Here is a 22,798-nt window from a genome sequence, read left to right on the forward strand (position 1 = left end):
CATCCTCTCTCCCCTTGTCCAGAATCTTTCTGCCCCCTCCTGCTGCATTTGTGATTCCTTTGATGCCCTATGTCATATCAATAATTTCCAGTTCCCTGACCCTAATCGCTGGTGCCACTTCAGTATGGACGTCTAATCCCGCTACACTTCAATCCCCCACAGTAATGGTCTGACGTACTTCCTTGAGCAAAGATCTGAACAGTCCCTGGCCATCACCTTCTTCCACTTGGCCGAATTTGTTCTGTCATTCAACAATTTCTCCTTTAACTTGTCTCATGTCTTGCGCAAGGTGTGGCTGTGGATACCCAGAAGGGCCCTGGTTACACTTGTCTTTTTGTGGTATATGTGGAATACTCCCTTGTTCCAGTCCTCGTCAGCACTGTTCCCACAACTCTTCTCCTGTTACATCATTGACTGTGTTGGTGCCACATCATGCTGTTTGGAGCTGGATGAATTTAATGTTTTTTTTTTGCTTCCAATTTTCACCCCTCTCTTAGCTTCACATGGTTCATCTCCGAAACTTCCCTCCCTTAACCTCTAACTTTCACCCCCACTTCCTGCTGTGATTAACAGAGCATTCAGCTGAGTTCCACCATGTCCAATCCCTTTGCTCTCACCCCTTCCCCTCTCTCCCAGAACCATGATATGTTGAGATGGCCCAATGGTGTTTGGATTTCCCTTCTCTGTGCTCCATGCTCTTTCCCTGACCCATGAAAATATTGTGTGCTGGAAATCTGAATGCGTCTTTGGATCCAGATCCCATCCACTATTTTAAAAGGCCTCTGGGGTCTTCACAAAAAGCTAGCCCTACAAGACTGGGGGTGAGGAAAAGACAGAAGTGGCTGAGCAAATTGACGGTTTGTGGGGAACAGAGAGGCACAAAGCAAGAAGAGGTGAAAATAGAGGGAAAGGGGAAGGGAGATGTTGAAGGAGGGAAGGTGTAGACTGGGATTATTAGAGAAAGAAGGGAAAAATATGCCTCAAGTAAAGGAAATAGAGAGTAGGGAGAGCAGTATTAATACTGCTGAAAGATCAAATATGGGGACAAAAACAGAAAATGCTGAAAATGATGGTTGGTCCAGTCAGTAGGTAGATGTAGATGGTGTAGCTGTTTGGTCAGAACACACATGGAAATCACAAAATGTTACTTTCTATGACGGCAGATTCCCAAAATGTTAGTGTGACACAATTACATGGCTTATAATGCAAATTAGAATTGTTTCTGGGCTTTACTATAAACCAAGTGAGAAATTTGCCCTGAGTTTTTTATCTGCTCACTGATCCTAAATACTTCAAGTTCATTCAATAGTAATGGTTCTGACAACATTACTAAAGTTCCATCTTTCGAGCAGTTTTTAAAACATTCAGCAGTTTTACGGCAACTGATTTGTAGATGTTTTTACATTGCCCGTTTTTGATACCAGCCAGTATCGTAAAAGTGAGTTTATCTTTCTGTCACTGGCGTGGTATGAATACAGCACACTGAGAATTGCTCTCCCATGGACTAAACAAGCTCTATTGTGATGGCCCTTACACTCCACGCCACTACCATAGCTCCTATGATAGCTGATCACAAGGATGGCGGATGAACGCCATAACAGCCAGGGCAGTAACCAGAAAAAATAGATACTGTAGCTTGGAATAATAAATGTAAGAAAATATGTCTTTAAAAGGTGAATAGGAAAAACAAATTAATAATGTTGGTAAAAATGATTTGCAGGATTAAAGTAAAAGGAGAGAATAGTAATACAAGGATAAAGCATGTGCACAGAATTATCAGGTGGTAGTGTGTATGTGTGCACAGTGCATTTAGAAAGCACAGGCTGATAACTATTGCACATAATTCATAGAGAAAATTTTGGCCTCAATAAACGACTAACAGTATTTTGTGGCAGTTGAGTGGCACTACAAACTAGTTTCAGTGCCTGTCCTTGCAGAGCAAGTGCCCTTCCAAATACTTTTTGCCGTATTTGTAGTTTTTTTTGTGTGTTCAATGTCCTCAGTCGATTTGGTCTATTTAATGAATACTGCTTGAAAGTATCATGTTTTTCAGGGGGTTGATCTAGAGCAAGGAAGCGTTCAGTACACTGAGCAGTGTTGCGTTCTCTCTCCAGTTTGACTTGTGGATTACGTTTATGTGCAGGAAGCCTACTTTCGGTACATGGCTGAAAATCCTAACGCTGGTGTGATTCAGGAGGAGGAGGATGATATTGAATATGACAGTGATGGTAATCCCATACCTCCACAAAAGAAAGTGATCGATCCATTGCCTCCTATTGACCACTCGGAGGTAAGCTGAAATCTGAAGAAGTCCCTAGCTGAACAGTGCCTGTCTGTCGATCCTCTTGAATATGAATCTTTTGGACAGGGGACGTCGGCTTAAATGGTAGATTTGGCTGAAGGGGCAGTTGGGCACTTTGGATCTCTGGTTTCTCCTGGATTGTTTAACTCATCCTTATGGATTGTTTAAGCTGAGTATAAGGAAATACATTTGAGTTTGGCAATTAATATTGGGGCATTTATTGATGGGCTGACCTGGATCTTTCTGACAAAAGATATTAGGGTGAAGAGTAAAATTATATTTTTTCATAAAAAGGGAGTTTGCTGCACATCAACTCACCCTTCTGAAGCATTGAGAGATCCCAATTATTATTGTATTATGAGCAGTTTGTGTTATTGTAGCCATGGAAAACAGAATTGAATCCTTTCCCCAAGAACAGAAAATCCCAGCCGCGGTCAACGGATCTTTGCATGGTCCGTATCCCATCCGCTGCAATTCCCGTGGTGGGCAGATGGGAAAATTCTGCCCAACGTCTTAAACACGTGATCCACAGTAATATCTTAGAACAGTCCAAGTTCTTTCCTGACTGCAAAAAAGCTCAGTGCTGTAACTAGCTCTCCAGTCTTTGATTTGTGTACATATTTGTGGAAAGTACATTTGAACTTGAGGGTTTTGCGCCTAACATTGGAATAAGGATAGTTTTTCTGAGATTGCTCAATCCTTCTCACCTTCCAAAAAGTTCTCATTAATCTGAAGATTTTGTGCTGTTCAATAACCTCATTGGATATTATTATAAAACTGCATGCCAACAAGGGAACAAGCAAGAACGTTTTTGACAAATGACAAACATATTTTGGTCATTTGTTACTTTTAAACATCTTATTGAAATGAACCAGGTGATGCTAGTAACTTATAAATCCTTTTAGATTGAGTACCAGCCATTTGAGAAGAATTTCTACATTGAGCATGAAGACTTGATGAAACTTTCACTTCTATCACTAGCTGACCTCCGGCAGAAATTGAACTTGAGAGTAAGTATGAAATTTCATCTACTAATACTTTGCGTTATTATGCTAGACAGTTAGTAAAATCCTGAAATTTTATTCAAAATTTCAGCTTGGTCTGCGCGTAATCTTAGAACTCAAGATTTGATTTGATTTATTATTGTCACATGTACCTGGGTACAGTGAAAAGTATTGTTTCTTGCGCGCTATACACAACATATCATTCATAGAATATATCAGGGAGAAGGAAAGAGTAGGATGCAGAATGTAGTGTTGCAGTTACAGGTTGGATCTTTCTCTCAAAGAGAAAGATCAGCTTAATAGATGATAGGACCAATCAAAACTCTGATGGTAGCAGGGAATAAGCTGTTCTTGAGTCAGCTGGAATGTGTTTCCAGACTTTTGTATCTTTTTCCTGATGGAAGAACGTGAAAAGAATACGTCCATGCTGCATGGGGTCCTTGATTATGTTGGCTGCTTACCCAGGGCAGTGGGAAGTGTAGACGGAGTCAATGGATGGAAGACTGGTTTGTGTGATGAACTGAGCTACGTTCACAACCCTTTGTAGTTGCTTGCAGTCTTGTTCAGAGCGGAAACATACCAAGCTGCGGTACATCGGGAAAGGATGCTTTCTATGGTGCGTCTGTAGAAATTGGTGAGAGTCATAGCTGACATGCCAAATTTCCTTATCTTCCTGCGAAAGTAGGGGCGTTAGTGAACTCTTTTAAAATAGCGTCAGCTTGGAGGGACCAGGACAGGTTGTAGGTGATCTGAAACATGAAGTCTGGGCCATCTCGTCTTCTTCCCCGTTGATGTAGAAATTGAAGCTTGGTTGACCTTGATCAAACGACAGAAGGTTTTCTCTGACCTGTTTGGTGCCATGTGAATGATCATGTTGCAAAAGAATATAAAAAAAACAGAAGCTGCCCAGCAGATTAAACCGCTTCACAATCGCACTATGTGATAAAGAATAACGCAGGCTTGAGTATTTGAAAGAAGTATATCATATACAGCTTCACGTCAGATTGTTATACAGCTCTAATGTGATTGTTCCTAATCTGATATAATTTCAGCTCCATTTTGCAATGCGTTCCACTTTGGGTTGAACAAAACGTCACTCAAATTTTCAGTAACACATTCCTTAGTCTGTCACTGGAAGCAAAGCCAGTGCTGGAGAATAGAACCATTCGCTTGGATTTTCCAGTCCTACTTGTGAGAGGTCCATCGCAGCAAAACGGAAAATTTGGTGAGGTAGCCAGATGTCCATTGACTCTGGGTGGAATTTCCGTCTGCCATTTTCTATAATCAAATTAAGCACTCTGGTCAGATTCTTCCATTTGACCTTCCAGAAGGCCAGCTGCATTTTGAAGCCTGCTTGAATTGTAAAGGAAATTAGATTGTTATTTGAAGAGGAAAATGTGCAGGGTTACGGCAGAAAGGCAGGAGACTGGCACTAAGTGAATTGCTCATTCAGAGAGCTTGTCCAGAGATGATGGGTCGAAATCCTATGATTCTGTGATATAAAAAACTTTTAACATCGTTAAAGGAACACTTTGAACAAATTAACTTCAAAAAAACAGATTTAAGTTTGTAACAAGTTGATTGAGTTGAACATTTTGGTTCTATTCCACAATACCATTTAGACCCCAGTACCCTATTCTTTAAGAATAGGTCTATTCTTTAAGAATAGGTCTTGACAGTGAGAGTTGGTGGAGCACTCTCATGACTGGTACTGGACTAACAACCATGTGTCACAAATTTAGATTTCACCCTGTCTAGTTGTGAAACTGAGTTCAGTAAATCTGGCCCCAGAAACAGACTATCCTGTTAAAAACACAGCCCAACACTCCCCCCGCCCCTCAAACACTCCCCCATTTTGTGGTCACTTCTTAGTGCCTTAGGCAGTTATGGGTGATCAAGAAATGGTGCCTGGCTGTGTCACCAACATTCCAAGAACAAATATATATTTTTAAAAACATGGTTCGGGAGACATTGAAGCTGAGCCTAGTTTTTTATATTGGGTAAGGGCAATAGTGAAGGACTGGGAATTAAAAAGAGCAAATTATGGAAAGAATCCAAGAAGATAAAGGAATGGGCACCCTGTGTGTGATCTGACTTTTCTGTTCTCAATTTCATGGGAAACAGTAGCTGATCATCTTTATCTTGGTTAAAGGTGCAGTCACAGTATCGGGGGTTTATTACAGGCCTCCCAACAGCCAGCAGGAGATAGAGGAGCAGATATACAGACAGATTTTGGAAAGATGCAAAAACAACAGGGTTGTTGTGCGGGTGATTTTAACTTTCCCTGTATTGACTGGGATTGGCTTACTGCTAGGGGCTTGGATGGGGCAGAATTTATAAGGAGCGTCTAGGAGGGTTTCTTGAAACAATATGTAAACAGCCCAACTTGGGAAGGCGCCATATTAGACCTGGTATTGAGGAATGAGCCTGGCCAGGTGATCAAAGATTCTGTAGGAGAGCACTTTGGGGACTGTGATCATTATTCCGTAAGTTTTAAGGTGCTTTTGGATAAGGACAAGCATGATAATTGGGGGAAGACGAACTATAACAACTTTAAGCAGGATTCAGAGAGAGTAGATTGGGTAAGGCTGTTTGAGGGTAAATCAACATCCGATGCGTGGGAATCTTTTAAATGTCAGCTGATTAGAATTCAGGACTGGCGTGTACCTGTGAGGATGACGAATAAGTGTGGCAAGCATCAAGAATCCTACATAACGCAGGATATTATGATTCTTGTCAAAAAGGAAAAGGATGCATTTGTGAGGTCTAAAACCAGATGAAGCCCTTGAAAAATAGAAAGAAAGGAGGAAGGAACTTGAGGAAGGAGTTAAGAGGGCTAAAAGGGATCACAAAAAGCTCTTGGCAAACAGGATTAAGGAAAATCCTAAGGCATTTTATACGTGTGTAAAGAGCAAGATGGTAACCGGAGAAAGAGTTGGTCTGCTCAAGGATAGTGGAGGGAATTTATGCATGGAACCAGAGGAAATGGGCGAGATACTAAATGAATACTTTGCCTCAGTATTCACCAAAGAGATGAGCTTGATGGATGAGGAGCATAGGATAGGGTGTGTAGATATTCTGGGTCATGTTGATATCAAAAAGGAAGAGGTGTTAGGTGTCTTAAGAAGCATTAAAGAAAATAAGTCCCCAGGGCCTGATGGGATCTACCCCTGAATACTGAGGGAGGCAAAGGAGAAAATTGCTGGGACCTTGACAGAAATCTTTGTCTCCTCATTGGCTACAGGTGAAGTTCCAGAGGACTGGAGAATAGTCGATGTTATTCCTTTGTTTAAGAAGTGCAGAAGGGATAATCCAGGAAATTATAGGCCAGTGAACTTTACATCAGTGGTGGGGAAATTATTGGAAAAGGTTCTGAGGGACAAGATTTACTCACATTTGGAAACAAATGGACTTACTGGTAATGGACAGCATGGTTTTGTGAAGGAGAGGTCGTGCCTCACTAACATGACTGAGTTTTTTGAGGAAATGATGAAGATGATAGATGGGGGACTTCAGTAAAGCCTTTAACAAGGTACCTTGTGGTAGACTGGTATGAAAGGTGAAGTTGCACGGGATCAGAGGAGAGCTGGCAAGATGGGTACAGAATTCACTTGGGCATTGAAGACAGGATAGCAGTAGAGGGGTGCTTTTCTGAATGGAAGGCTGTGACTAGTGATGTTTCACAGAGATTGGTTCTGGGACCTTTATGTTTGTAGTATACATGAATGTTTGGAGGAAAATGTAGCTGGTCTGATTAGTAAGTTTGCAGATGACACAAAAATTGTGGAGTTGCAGGTACTGAAAAGGACTGTCAGAGGATACAGCAAGATGTAGACCGGTTGGAGACTTGAGCTGAGAAATGGCAGATAGAATTTAATTTGAACAAATGTGAGAGATAATGTAATTTGGAAGGTCCAATGCATGTAGGAATTGTACAGTAAATGGTAGAACCCTTAGGAGTATTGACAGGCTGAGAGATTTGAGAGTACATGTCCACCGATTACAAAGTGGCAATGCAGGTGGATAAGGTAGTCAAGAAGGCATACAACATGTTTGCTTTCTTTGGTCAGGGCATTGAGTATAAAATCGGCAGGTCATGTTCCAACTGTACAGAACCTTAGTTCGGCCTCATTTGGAATATTGTGCACAATTCTGGTCGCCACAGAATCAGAAGGATGTGGATGCTTTGGAAAGGGTACAGAAGTGGTTTGCCAGGATGTTGTCTAATCTGGAGGGCATTAGCTATGAGGAGAGGTTGGATAAACTCGGTTTGTTCTCACTGGAATGAAAGGTTGAGGGGATGACCTGATAGAGGTTTACAAGATTGAGTGACACGGACAGAGTGGATAGTCAGATGCTCTTTCCTAGGATAGAAAAGGGGACATGGGTTTAAGGTGCGTGGGGAAAAGTTTAGAGGACATGTGCGAGGCAATTTTTTTACATGGAGGGTGGTGACTGTCTGGAACGCGCTGCCGCTTGGAAGTGGTGGGAGCAGGTTTGATAGTGGCAATTAAGGGACATCTAGATGAATACATGAATAGGATGGGAGTAGAAGGATACAGACTCTGTTTTAGTTTAGGCAGGCATCATGATTGGCGCAGGCTTGGCGGGCCAAAGGGCCTGTTCCTATGCTGTACTGTTCTTTGTGCTGTATCAACACAAAGTTTATGTTGATTAAAATGCTTTTGACTGTAACAGATACATTTCAGGTGACGTTATATTAGAATTAGGTTAAAGTATGAAAGACCACCTTCAGGTTTCTTCATGCTTTGCACTCAGCACAATACAGTGAATTCTTTTTAAATGTAGTTTCCATTAATAGCAGAGAGCTGATGACTCTGCCTTGGTAGCTGATGCCTGGTCTTTGGCATCCTTCACAGGCACACGTTTGCGATAATACTTCTACTCGGTTAGTTGCATAGTTTGTTGTCTTGCTAGAATTGGTGTTTCAGTATTTTAGCTGTACAAATTCCACAGCCTATAGAGATGTAACATGCTCACAAACATGCAATTGAGGAAAATATCATCAAGAGCACAAAAGCAGTCCTAAATTCTGAATTTGTTTGCAATACACGTAATTGGACCAGTATTTAACATAACTGAGTGTCTCCCTCCACAGGTCTCTGGTGCGGATCCTCCGAAGCCTTGCAGTAGTTTTGCTCACTTTGGCTTTGACGAGCAGTTAATGCACCAGATCCGAAAGTCAGAATATACACAGCCGACACCAATACAGTGTCAGGTAAGAGCCTGGGCATTTCATAGACATTGTCCTCTGCCTACACTGGATTGTTAAAACACCTAAGGTTACAAATACTCTGGGTGGATCTCATTTCCATTTTTATATTTTTTGAGTGCCTATAAGTGACTTGGTTCTTGGAATATAGGATAAAATTTCAAAATTTGCCAACTAATACTAAACTCAGAGAGACGAACGATGAAGTTAATATGAATCGTCTGCTACAGTGCATAGATAGGCTAGTAGAATGGGCAGACAGGTGGAAATTAATATTAAGTATGAGTTGATGCATTTTGACAGGATCGGGAGAAGAGATATAGACTAAACATCACATTCTTAAAGAGTGTGCAAAGAAAGGGGAACTTGGGGCTGCATGTGCATTCATCTTTGATGGTGGCAAGACATATTAGCAAAGCATATGGGATCTTCAGCTTCATAAACAAAGCTATCAAATACAAAAGCAGAGGAGTTATGCTAAACATTTATAAAGCTCTGCGTAGATCACAACTCGGGTATTGTGTCCAGTTCGGGACATAATGTTTTAGGAAGATGTCTGGTTTCTTGAGAGCATTCAGATATGCAGCAGAGTGGTCCCAAGGATGATGGATTTTAGCTGCAAAGGTAGGTCGGAGAAGCTAATGCTGTTCCCTGTGGAGAAAAGGAGATTGAAGGGAGATTTAATGTTGGTATGCATGACAGGTTTGGCCAAGAAAAGTTTTTTCCCACTGGCTTCTAGTACAAGGAATAGGGGAACACATTTAAAGTCCATGTCTTATCAGAACCCTGACTTTCCAATCGCTTACCATTTTAACACACAATCCTGCTCCCATACCCACGTGTCTGTCCAGACTTTGGAAAGTCGTTTCCCCTCCTCCCCCCACCCATTGTGCTCAAAATAGTTGGGACTAAAATGTCGACCAGAATTTTGTTCTTCTGGACAAGTATTCGCATCTTTGAGTGTATGAGTTCCACCATTCAGAATTTCCATCATACTGTCCCACAGTGCCAAAAACATGTGCTATTTTAATATAGGAAGCCCTGTGTAAGCACAAATATGCCACAAAGTTTTTAGTTCTACCTTGCTTTTTTTTTCCAAACAGACCCTGAGCTCTTGTTCCTTCCCCTAGTTCTCAATTGTTGCAATTCTTGCTACTCACAGTAGAGGGAGCATCGTTCCAGACGTTGTTCCAGAATACACATCTGGATTACCTTTTGTCAGACTCAAAACCCACTATTCTATTCTCTCCCCACAGATCCTGTCAGACCTGCTGAGATTTTCCAGCATTTTCTGTTTTTGTTTCAGATTCGTGCATCCACAGTATTTTGCTTTTAACCGTTCCAGAATATTCCGAGCGGAGCATGTGGCAGCATTTTTTATGCTGTTTTCTTTTGAAATCTTTGTTTAAATTCCAATTTCTTTGATGGCTGCTGCTGTTATTTGACACTCCTCCGTCATCAGTTTGGTGTAGCAATATTTTTGTCTTAATCTTTTTTGGGTCAGTGATTTTTCTTAATTCACCAGATTTCTGCAGTTTTTTTTCCCGGGTGTTTGCAGCATGGATTCTGCCACCTCGTCGCCAGATTTTTATGGTATTTAAAAAGAGAAACTGCAACCCAACAAGGTATGAAACGGGCAAGAGCTTTTATTGGGGAAGGTCTTACAGACCCTTAGATTAGACTGACTATAAGCCCGACTCAACTGCTGATGAACTCAACAGTACTTCACGTGATCAAACTCTTCAAGGGACTTTGTTCTAACTAGGGACAAATATGATTACAGCAACTGGCACCCTCTTTTTCCTGATATCATTGTAAAAATGTTTGTGTTGCTTTTGGTATGCCTTGCACATTTCTTTTCATACACTATTTTTGTGGTTCCAACTGCAGTTTTATCACTCTTTGCTGCTCTTCATGTGTATGCTATTTTTTGCATTGTTTTTAAAGCTGTTTTTGTTAATTTTATGTTGTCTAGGACTTTCTTTTGTGGAAAGTAGAACTCTTGCCAGAATGGAGTGTCTCACATTACGTTCTTTTTTTGAACACCCAGTGATTTTCATTTCTTTTACCATTAACAGAGTTGCCCAGTTTACTGTGCACATTCAGGTTAGAATTTTCTCAATTTTTTGACAAGGTATTACCTAAAGCAGGAGAGCAGGATGTAGCCTGTGGCTCCACTGCTGGCTTTGCCTGCCATTTTTGTTTGAAATTTAATCAAAAAACCCTTCGAGACAGGTCCCACAACATCACAGTGGCAGAGCCTGCCCAATCGGTAACCTCCTAATGGATTGGGGCATCGTTTGTAAACATCCCATTCTAAATGTATTTGCCATTGTCACAGAGGGAACGTGGTATGTCTGCCGGTATGTTTGAGGCCTTTTGTGATCAATAGGAACCTCTTATATAGATGGTAGCACAGCGGTTAGCACTGTTGCTTCACAGCGCCAGGGTCCTGGGTTCGATTCACGGCTCGGGTCACTGTCTGTGTGGAGTTTGCACATTCTCATCATGTCTGCGTGGGTTTCCTCCGGGTACTCCAGTTTCCTCCCACAGTCCAAAGATGTGCGGATTAGGTTGATTGGCCATGCTAAGAAATTGACCCTTAGTGTCCATGGTTGTGGAAGTTAGAGGGATTAGTGGGTATAATTTGCAGGGATATGGGGTTAGGGCCTGGGTGGGATTGTGTTTGGTGCAGACTCGATGGGCCGAAGGGCCTCTTTCTGCACTGTAGGGTCCTATGATTCAATGATAACAGTGTGATTTAGTTGCAAAAATGTCCATTGTTTATGTTGCATTTCTTTTATTTTGATTATTCCATTTGCTTCCTCCTTGTATTGGTTTGTCTGAAAAGAAGCTTTTGCCACCGTGTCTTCCTCATCCTCAATGGTCTGACCTCAGGACTAACGCTGCTTCTAATTTGGTACTAACTGAAACAAAATGAGCAGTGAGGCCACTGAAAATACTGGTGTCAGAAATGGCGTAATAAGAGGCTGCTTTAAAATTGGGCTGAGGCATATCATTGACATAGAACACAAAACAAAGTCTCCTTCACTCTATGTTCCACCCGTGCTTGATGCAAACACCAGAAGCCTAAAATAGAAAGTGTTTAATTTACCAGCACAAATACATGTACACAAAATTTACAAAAAAGCTGTGAATTATTTAATAAGGTAGTTGTGAACGGGCTAAATGCACTGTGTTCATCATGTACGTTTGTTTGAATGCAGGGTGTCCCCATTGCGCTGAGTGGGAGAGACATGATTGGAATTGCCAAAACTGGGAGCGGTAAAACTGCAGCCTTCATCTGGCCAATGCTGATTCACATCATGGATCAGAGGGAGCTGGAGCCTGGAGATGGGCCTATTGGTGTGATTGTTTGCCCAACCAGAGAACTCTGCCAGCAGGTACTGTGCATGATGCTAATCCATGAAAACAGCTGACAACCAGGGCAGCACTGATTTAGAAACAGAGTAAATCATAATGTCTTTGGAATCGGCTCCTCAAAGTTAAATTAAAAATAACAAAGAACAGTACAGCACAGGAAACAGGCCCTTCAGCCCCCCAAGCCTGTGCCGTTCATCGGTCCAACTAGACCATTCGTTTGTATCCCTCCATCCCCAGCCTGCTCATGTGACTATCCAGGTAAGTCTTAAACGATGCCAGCATGTCTGCCTCAACCACCCTACTTGGCAGTGCATTCCTGGCCCCCACCACCCTCTGTGTAAAAAATGTCCCTCTGATGTCTGAGCTATACCTCATCCCTCTCACCTTGAGCCTGTGACCCCTCGTGATCATCACCTCCGTCAAATCTTTGACGTGATTGTTCCTTAGGCTTTAAAGTTCTTCCTTTGAATGTTAAGGCTTTTCAAAAAAATCCTTCATATCAATAAATCTGCAGCAGGAATGCCTGAATTGAGATAAGGATCGCAATCAGTTAAAGCAAAAGTTAACAATGTTGGACTTGGAAGGAGCAGGCAAGTTAGCCTCTGTTCCAATGAAGGGTCCAGCTTGGAATAATGTCTGGATTTTACCAAAAAAAAGGTGGAGGCAAACATACCAGCAACTTCTCATGCGGTCTGAGTGCTGGCCTGCTGCCATGTTCCTGCGCCTGGCCCTTTGTTTCCAGGGAAGAGGCTTCTGGGGATGGCAGCTGTACGGCAGATGGCTGCTATCTAATTCAGTCAACTCAAATTCCAATTGAGGGCACTCTTGGATTTTCCAGATAGTAGTCAGGCCCTCAATGTGATTGGAGCCTGTGATTAGAAGGTTACTTGGAGGCAGGCTGGGGGAGTAGATCTTTCAAAGAACCCATCATGGATCTGCTGGGCTGCAAGGGTCATAAGCCTGCTGCCATCCTGTGGAGGGTTACTCCTCTGCAGTAATGGCCTGTCAGCTGTGGGCAGAGTTTATTTTTAGTTGAATGTTTGCTTTTTCAGAGGGCACCTTCATATCAAGGTTAATAATAGGACATTGTCCTCCAAGGGGGCACTTAGGAGGCGTTCTCTGGGAAAACTGTGCCTGTGGATGTGCTTCCGACAATGCTGCTTGGCACCTCAATTTGGCCCCCAACATCAGGGTCACAAAGCCTGCAGTCAAATCCAGCCCATTAATTTGGTCAGTTTTCTGCACAGATGTTGTTGACTTGCTATGTATTTTGACTCTTTATGCTATTATTCCTAATGAATCAGTCCACACACTCTCATTTGCTAACAGGCATGCTATCATGATGTCTACTTGGAGAATTACCGAGACATTATAACAGAAAAACAGGCCAGTTGACCTATCCAATCCTTGCTGGTGTTTATCCTCCACATGACGAGTAATCCTAATCTTATATGCTGCCCTGGTTCCATGTTCCTTTTCATCACAATAAAATTAATCAGTTTTAAAATGTACCAAAAGAATAAGCTCTGGTCAATGCTGTTTAATTTTTAAACTTTGGAACCAGTGACCAGAGGTATTGTTCCCAACCAAATTCATTGTACTTTTTCAAATCTTGTGCTTTTCATAATTTTGGAACCATTTTAAAATGGTCACTAATTTAGATTAACCTGAATAAAAAGTAGAAAGAAATCTACCCTTTCTGATTCTTACATGACTTAGAAAAAGAGTGTTTCTCCGGCCCTGCGCACTCTCACACAGATTGCGTAACATACAGAGGGATCTAGGCATATAGGTCCACAGTTCCCTGAAAGTGGCAACACAAGTGGATAAGCTGGTCAAGAAGGTGTTTGGCATGCTTGCCTTCCATCAGTCAAGACGTAGAGTATAAAAATTGGCAAGTCATGGTGCAGCTGTATAGAACTTTGGTTTGGCCACATTTGGAATATCGTGTACAGTTCTGGTTGCCAACTATCAGAAGGATGTGGAGGCTTTGGACAGGGTACGGATAATGTTTACCAGGATGTTGCCTGGTTTGGAGGGCATTAGCCATAAGGAGAGATTGGGAAAACATGAATTGTTTCGTTGAAGGCTGAGGGATACTTGATAGAAATTTACACAATTGAGATTTGTCCCAGGATAAAAATGTTAATTACTAGGAGACTTTGGTTTAAGGGGAAAGTTTAAAGGAGATGTGAGAGACAGGTTGTTTTACACACAGGGAGGTAAGTGCCTGGAATGCACTGCCAGAGGAGGTGATAGAAGCAAATTCAATATTAATGTTTAACAAGCATCTTGACATATACAGGAATAGGCAGGGAGTAGAGGGATATAGATAGTGGCCTCGGTTATTGGGGAGAGGATGGGACGCTCCGGTGCCTGGTGCTGGCATGCCAGATGAATAGTGGATGGGAGAGTGCCACTCACCCTCATACCTATGTGGGTTAGGGGACATTTAGTGATGAGGAGAAGATTGTCCCTCTGGGGTTAAGGGTTGTGGGTGTTCACCATGTTTGCTGGGGGTCGCAATGTCCATGGTGAGTGAGGAAGACCTTCACCTTCACTTTGAGATCTCTGAGGAGCTGACCTTGCTGGCTTCTTTAGGTCTCCACTCCAAAAAAAGTTCCAAGTGTGGGAGAATGCGATTAGAATCTCCCCAGGCTCCAAAAAGATTTCAAAGTGTAGTTGAGTTGTACCAACCCTCTCAGTGGAAACTTGCTGGTTTTCCTGCTAGGCACAATAGTTAGAAATTTTATGAGCGAAGATTATATGGGGACAGATTTTGTAATGAATCTGTTCCTTAGTTAATCAGATTTGATTTGATTTATTATTATCACATGTATGAGTATACAGTGAAAAGTATTATTTCTTGTGCGCTCTACCCATTAGATTTTGTCAGGGTTGGTGATTGTTGCATATAACTCCTTAGTGAATGACAAGTATAAATAAATGAAAGATTAGTGTAGCCGAGTTGTTAAAATGACTACATCAATCAACAGGCAAGATAATGGTTATAACAAGCCCTGAGGTGCCATGAATCATAGAATTGTTATGGTGCAGAAGGAAGCCATTTGCCATATCATATCTGCACTGGCTCTCCAATGAGCGTTACGACTTAGTGCCATTCTCCTGCCTTTTCACCGTGCCCCTACATATTGTTTGTGTTCAGGTAATGATCTAATGTTCTCATGAATGCCTCAATTGACCCTGCCTCCACCACACTTCCAGACTGTGCACTCCAGACCCCAACCACTTATGAAAAGGTTTTTCTCACATCATGTTTACTACTTTTGCAAAACATTTAAATCTATGCCCTCTCGTTCTTAATCCTTCTATGAGCAGGAGGAGTTTCTCTCCATTCAGCCCCTCATGATTTTGAACATCTCTATCAAATCTCCTCAAACCTCCAAGGAGAACATCTCAACCTCTCCAATCTATCCTCATAACTGAACTTTCTCATCCCTGGAATCATTCTCTTAAACCTCTTCTACACTCTCTCCAATGTGTTCACACCTTTTCTATCATGTGGCATCCAGGACTGTACACAATATTCCAGCTGAGTTGTGACTAGTGTCATGTATTCAGTTCAGTATAATCTGCTTGCTCTTGAACTTTATGCTCCTATTGATAAAGCCCAGAATATTACATGCTTTATTAACTGCTTTCTCCATCTGTCCTGCCACCTTCAATGATACATACATGTATATGCCAGTTCTCTCTGCTCTTGCTGCAGCCCCTCTTGCAACATTTGGTGCTGCTAGCTAACTCAAAATTGAGATGGACTCAATGAGAAAATGATGAAGATACTCAGTCATCTCTACACGGAGAGAAACCAAGTTTATGTTTCATCAACAGACCTGAAATGTTTACTCTGTTTCTCTGTCCAGAGATACTGCCAGACTTGCTGAGTATTCCTAGCATTTTTGTAGCCTTAATCTTAGCTTGTATTGGTGGTGATGATCTTTTACACTGCTCCATGTCATAACTCGGAGTAAAGCTAGATCTAATTATCCAGTGGCACATTCCTTGTCAATTGTACTGAATCTGAATTGGTCCTCGCCTTGAAGCCTTCCACTTTGGCTTATATTTTTCTTTTATTTATCAACAGGAGGTTGACTGTTGCACTTGATAATGCAAGTATGACAGTTACTGTCACAGCCACTCCACATTATGGTGTCTCATCACTAAATGCATTTTGCATGATACATTTGCTGCAAGTCTCCCTATATGTTCACACTTGCTTCCTGTAATATACAGATTCATTCTGAGTGTCGGAAGTTTGGAAAGGCCTACAACCTGAGGTCAGTAGCCGTGTATGGTGGAGGCAGCATGTGGGAACAGGCAAAGGCTCTGCAAGAAGGGGCAGAGATCGTCGTTTGCACACCGGTCAGTACAAAAAAATGTAGAATCTTGAGTGACTTGTTAACAGAATGTTTTCCAAAATGGTAGATAGAAGGAATTAATGTCAAAATTGATGCCACTATCAAAATCTGTGTTGTGCAGTGCAACAGTTTATAAAGCGAAGTATCTATGATAGCTTTTAACAGCGGAATATTAATACTGAAGATCAGCTGATTAGACCATATTTAAAAATCTCTAAAGGAAGTCTTAAAAACTAGAATTTCAAAATACTTCCAAATTTGCTAAGGGAAAAAAAGACTTGCATTTATAAGTGCATTTTCACGAGCACAGCATGTCCAAAAGCACTTTATAGTCAAAGAAATAATTTTGAACTATGGTTATTGTAACATAGGAAACAAGCTCCTATAAACAGCAATGTAATAATGATCAGGCAATTCCTTTTTGTCTAATTGAGGAAGAGCATATTGGCCAGGACACCAGGGGTGATTCCTCTGTTGTCCTTTGAGACAGTGCCATGGGACCTGTTACATCTGCATGAGGGAGTAGATAGGCCCTCGCTTACACGTCTCATCCAGTTGATGGCATCTTCAGCAGAGCAGCAAATTTGTCCCAGATGTGAGCACACAATACGAGATAAGGTCCTCACTCCAGTGAAAGTGGGGTCTGTTTGAACTCGGCACTGAGTTTAAATGACCCTGCTGTGTTTGTGTTTCCCCAATGTGAGAGCTATTTCCTACTCTCCTTCCCCTATCAGTAGAAATAGGATCTGTAGGGGGAGCAGGGCATTTGGGTTCAGAGTATCATTTTGGATAAACTGTGGAATCTCCACAATTCTCTGAAAATTTAGAAACCACCCTGAATCTCTGCTGAATTGAGAATTCTTTTGATCATTTTCCTTCCATTTTGTCATTCGGTTAAGTGGTTCTTGCTGGGTTATTCAGAACATATAGAGGACGTTTTTTTAACCTCCAATTTGAGTGTCAGTAATATACAATTAATTAAGAAATTGTTTTTGAAATCCCAACCATATTTATATTCCAAGAATAAAAATTGCCATAAAATATGCACCTGAGGTTCCTCATGCTTGAATATAAAGTTTTCTTTGAACAGTGTGCGTAAGTTCTTGGTGTCCACATAAACAATTAAACAAATTGTTGGATGTTGCTTGTTGCTCTTTCTCCCCAGGGTCGATTGATAGACCACGTGAAAAAGAAAGCCACTAATCTCCAGAGAGTGACGTACTTGGTGTTTGATGAAGCTGACAGAATGTTTGACATGGGCTTTGGTAAAAGATCAACAGTATAGTCATTGCATTTGCATTTCAATGCTTACAATATTCTTTTGATGTCATGCCAGTATTCAAATTACATTTAAAAAGATAGATTTTTCACAGAGCCAGCAGAAAGGTGCTCAGGTGACTGAGCTGTTTTTGTGTTGTACAAATTATATTCTTAAATCATCTTCTCAAATTATTCCTTCTATGCCTCCCATCAATGACACACATGCACATTAGCACTTCACCTATACGACCTTGCTCCAGCTGAGTCTTTGATGCAACAATAAAATTAATATTTTCATTTCTAGGCTCTTTAATGCCTAGATGAGTGTGAACTAACTGAATGAGGGCAAAGTAATGAGTGCATGTCATGCTATAGCATCTTTATTGGTAATTTCTTGATCTTTTACAGAATATCAGGTCCGATCCCTGGCAAATCATGTCCGTCCAGACCGACAGAGTAAGCGATGATGTTTTATTGTATTCCTTATTGCGTAACCTGTGTGAATTCAACTGAGGTTTACGGTTTATAGCTGTCATTATACTGGAGAAAGGCAGGCAATTATGCATGCAGTGACATGAAATAGTTCCAACTCCTTTATGGGAATGGATAGAATTTAAATCTGCAGACACAGTATTTTGTGTGAGCAGGTTTTCAGCTATGTAACAATTAACCACTGTGCCGTCATGGTGCCCCAAATTCATTCCAATTGAAACTAGATTTCTTTCACAAAAAAAAGCAACATTTTAGGATATGGCATGAGTAATTTGAGAAATTCCATGTTCTAAGTATGGCTTACTTGGGAGGAACTGGTGTCTTTGGACCTGTGATTCCTAGGGCACTCCATTACAGGTATTTTCTGCATCTCGTCTGGGTCTTTTGTAAACTCATTGATAGAGATTGATTGCTAGGATTGGTCAATGGACCTGTTCTTGTAATATCATTTGACAGGCATGTTGGCAGGAGGTGAACTAGACGAATCTGTCTTTTTTTCACCTTGCACTTCTTGTGAGCACATGTATTGCAGTGCCTGGGCACTGTGTTACTTCTCTGAATTGTTTAATATTTGATCTTAAAACAAGGCCAGCATTTAACCCTAATTGCCCTGATGTAGTGATCATGGTGAGCCTTTTTGATCTGCAGCAGTCCTTCTAGTGATGCTTCATCATTGGTTTTAGCGAGGAATTCCAGGATACTAAGCTGATGAAGGGATGGTGATGTATGCCCAAGTTAAGATGATGTTGTGACTTGTCATATGACCTTGCACTTCTCAGTGGTTGGTAGTTTCAGGGGAGGGCACTTCTGTCAAAGTAACCTTGGTGAGTTACTGCAGTTCAACCTGAATGATTCATGAGCTGCTGGTGATGGAGGGGACGAGTCCAATTATAATTCAGACTCAGCATAATGTAAAATATTGTATTGTACTGGGCCATACAGCAAAATGGAGTGACTGTCATGTGGCTATTATCAGTAGGTGGTGAACTATGTTTCCAGAAAAGGTTTAAAATAAATGAAAAGCATTATTTGCAGTAATGTGTTACGGCTATAGCAATCTGTCATCTATACAAACACTTCAGCTTCACTTCTTGGCGGGATTTTCCACGCACGCTGAGATGTGTTTTGCCTTTGGTTGGTGATGGCATCTTCTTATTCCGCTGCTGTTATCAGGGTTTCTTTCTGAATGTTTACAAACATTCTGTGACAGAGCTATCTTTTCCAATCTTATCTGGTGTTAGCTCCACTCTACTGAAAACACATCATTGTCACTCTTTTCAATAAATTCAGCAGCTCATATCCCCAACTCTCTCCTCGTTTCTGGCGTTGGCCTGCTGATAACTTTATTGCCAGCTTCATTTGGTTTCTGGTTGTGGCACAGAGGGGTGTTTGTGAATTACAAAAGATGGAGGCTAAAATTGAGATTACCTGATCTAAAGGTGACTTCAAGACCACATTGAAGTGGTTAACTCTTCACTGCCATCTGAAGTGACCCAGCAAATCTTTGTGCTTTCTTTCATACAGTAATTTAAGAAGAGGCCCAATAGCACTTTCATCAGGCATCTGGGGGTGAGCAATGCATGCTGACCTTGTCAGCAGTGCCTACATCCTGAGAATGAATTTTTCACAAAAGATGCTGTGCAAAGGCTGAGACTTGGATTGTTGGAGCTGCAGTATCAGGCAGCCTGACCACCCAAATAGCTGTAATTAGCAAGGCATATATGTAGTGGTGCTGGGTGATTTTTTAAATTTGTTCATGGGATGTGGGTGGTGTTGTCTGGGGGCCAGCGTTTGTTGCACAACCCTGAGGGCATTTGATGTGGGTCTGGAGTCACATGTCAGTCAAATCGTGAAGGAAGGTAAATTTCCTCCCCTAAAGAGCATTAGTGAACTAATGTTTTTCCGACAATCAAAATGGCTTTGTGGTCGTCATTAGATTTTTAATTCCAGATTTGAATTGCATTCAGATTTCACCATTTGCCATGGTAGGATTTGAACCCAGGTCCCCGAGCTTTACTCTGGGTCACTGGATTACTAGTCCAGAGACAATACCATTATGCCACTGCCTTCCCAAACTTGTGATCAAAAGAGTGTTTTCAAGTTATATGTATATAGTAAACTGTAATATATGTTACAACTTTTCTAATGTTATACCAATGAAATTTAAATTATATAGAGTATTTTAAATTCTTTTAAGGAATGTGAATTTCTTTGGCAAAGCCTGCACTTATTGCAAATCCCTAATCACCTTTGAGAATTATGAATCGGTGAAAGGCTGATTGATAAGTTCGTTAGATCCTGCTTTCGCAAAGATAAATACATGTGAGGGATGTCATTTGGCTCACACTGCCATAGAAACTTACACTGTCCCATCATGTTGTTTCAGTGCTGCTTGAATGACCCCAGAGTATTTGTCTTCAGTATCCCATCCTGACATCATTTCAGATGCTGCATATCTGGAACTTTTCACCATTGTATGGTTAGAGTTTGCAGTCAATGTTATACCTTAAACAGTCCTTAGAATTACACTCTTCTGTTCAGCTTAGCATCCCATTTGCCTTTGATATCTCGTCCTTTCAAAGCAGGTGAGCCTGTATACTGACCTCTCCCCATAACCCAACACCCTCGCATACTTGAGATTAAAACAAATGCGGGAGATATTTCAGTATCTGCAGTAGATTTGATTGGCACTTTGCTGCTGTTTTCTCATATGGATTGTCTTACAGCTCTGCTGTTCAGTGCTACTTTCCGAAAGAAGATTGAGAGGCTGGCTCGAGACATCCTCATTGACCCTATTCGAGTTGTACAGGGAGACATCGGTGAGGTAATGGGACATCTTACTGTTGAACTGTTTTCTATTAATAATAAATGTGGTAATGTTTTGTTGGAGCATGCCCAGTCTGTACCTAAAACATGTTCTCCTTAAAGATCCTCATTGTTCTGTTACAGCTTTTTCTTTTGGTCTTTGGCTGCATTTTATTCTGGCTAGATCTCTCACCTCGTAGCATTGAGGTCAACCCTCTTCCAATTTACAAGTTCTACTTTAAATTGTACCATTCTCCTCTTCATTAATTGTGATGTGTGTAATGATAATAAGAATGTGACAGGAAGCATAGAGCATACAAACATAAGATTGCACCAACAAATAAGGTTGAAGTAGGGAAAAATGGTAAAAATACCAAATACATGGTCACTCATAACAAAATGAATGAATTGATAACAAATAATATGAGAGATATTAGAGAGTCATTTTATCCTTGAATATTATGTATGCGGTTATATTTATCTTATTACTAGTACATCCTATTATCACATGGCCCCTTTGTGCTTGTAGATCACCAACCTTATTCACCGTACTTTGTGCACTTTGTTTTAGGCAAATGAGGATATTACTCAGATTGTGGAGATTCTTATGGCTGGCCCCGACAAGTGGAACTGGCTCACGAGGAGACTGGTAGAGTTGACATCAAGAGGCAGTGTTCTTATCTTTGTGACCAAGAAGGCTAACAGCGATGAACTTGCTGCCAATCTAAATCAGGAGGGTTACACCGTTGGGCTGTTACACGGTGATATGGATCAGAGCGAAAGAAACAAAGTCATCTCTGACTTTAAGAAGAAGTCAATTCCTGTTCTTGTGGCTACAGATGTAGCAGGTGAGTGCTACTGTACACGTACAGGTATTTCTGTGGACATGTGGCCAATGGTGTAAATGGTTATTGGGATAGCGTGGGGAAAAGAGCATTGAAGTGGACCATAGAATCCATACAGTGTAGGATGAGGCCATTCGGCCCATCAAATGTGCACTGACAGCAATCCCGCCCAAGCCCTATCCACTTAATACCATGTATTTAACCTGCTAGTTCCTCTGAATTAAGGGGCACTTAATATACGCAGCTCTTTACAAGTGGACTACAAAATGCACATAGCAACATTAGGCTTTTACTGCACAAATAAGTGAATCCTTACAATCTCTACAGCAGGCGTATTGGTTACTGCAGTTTTCCTGCTATATGTGTTGGGTACGTTATCTGTGTGAGTAGTTCCTAGCCCAGTATACATTCTGGAATGGAAAAGATATTGGTGCTTTCCGTGGAAAAGGCACACACTGATTTCCTTGATGGTTGTAATTTTCTTCTCTTACAATTATTGCCTGTAAAGGAACAGCTCGAACTCAGCTGAAGCTTGATATGGGTAGCAGCATCAAACAACTAAAGGTGAAATTGAAACTGGAAATGCTAAGTGTGTGAGTGGAAAGAAAAGCAGGTTGATGGTTTTTCATCAGAACTGCTGCGCATTCCAGCACACGCTGCATTTATTTTAGATCTTGAGCATTCACAGTATGCTGTGAATGTTTAAAAGTGATTGGACTTATTGTACGTGAACTGCTTGGTTGGGTTATTGTAATGTAATTAGGTAGAATGGCAGTTTTATGAGCTCATTGAATGCCTCTTTTTGCTGATGTGATTAACATTTCATTACCTTTTGATTTTTATATTCTATATGAATTGAAATAAATTATAGAAGCCCATTACCCGTGTTTTTTACAACCCTATTAACGGGAAGTATTGCAGTTAATGTTCTGTGACTCTCTGCCCCTAAATCCCACTGCTGTAGCAGTGCTGAGCTGCTTCCATTCAGAAGATAATCACTGCTGTTACTTTTTTAAACTACAAAGTGCATCATCTCATTTATTGATATAGAATCATAGAACTACGTCACACAGGAGTCTAGTCATCCTATTGTG

The 22,798-nt window shown here is 41.2% G+C and overlaps 1 protein-coding gene across 4 annotated transcripts in view; it reads left to right on the forward strand.

Annotated features, from left to right (window-relative positions):
• The window catches only part of ddx42 (DEAD (Asp-Glu-Ala-Asp) box helicase 42), a 67,953-nt gene that overhangs the window by 30,266 nt on the left and 14,889 nt on the right, over window positions 1-22,798 (forward strand). For all 4 annotated transcript variants that reach the window (XM_080213805.1, XM_080213803.1, XM_080213804.1 and 1 more), the window contains 9 exons: window positions 2,144-2,290; window positions 3,208-3,312; window positions 8,426-8,545; window positions 11,767-11,943; window positions 16,178-16,306; window positions 17,468-17,567; window positions 17,971-18,018; window positions 20,781-20,878; window positions 21,431-21,707. In XM_080213805.1, coding sequence (XP_080069931.1) covers window positions 2,144-2,290; window positions 3,208-3,312; window positions 8,426-8,545; window positions 11,767-11,943; window positions 16,178-16,306; window positions 17,468-17,567; window positions 17,971-18,018; window positions 20,781-20,878; window positions 21,431-21,707 — 1,201 coding nt within the window. The remainder of the gene's footprint in view (window positions 1-2,143; window positions 2,291-3,207; window positions 3,313-8,425; window positions 8,546-11,766; window positions 11,944-16,177; window positions 16,307-17,467; window positions 17,568-17,970; window positions 18,019-20,780; window positions 20,879-21,430; window positions 21,708-22,798) is intronic.

Source organism: Carcharhinus amblyrhynchos, chromosome 27, assembly GCF_965287045.1.
Source record: "Carcharhinus amblyrhynchos chromosome 27, sCarAmb.v2.hapA, whole genome shotgun sequence".
NCBI classification, from domain to species: domain Eukaryota; kingdom Metazoa; phylum Chordata; class Chondrichthyes; order Carcharhiniformes; family Carcharhinidae; genus Carcharhinus; species Carcharhinus amblyrhynchos.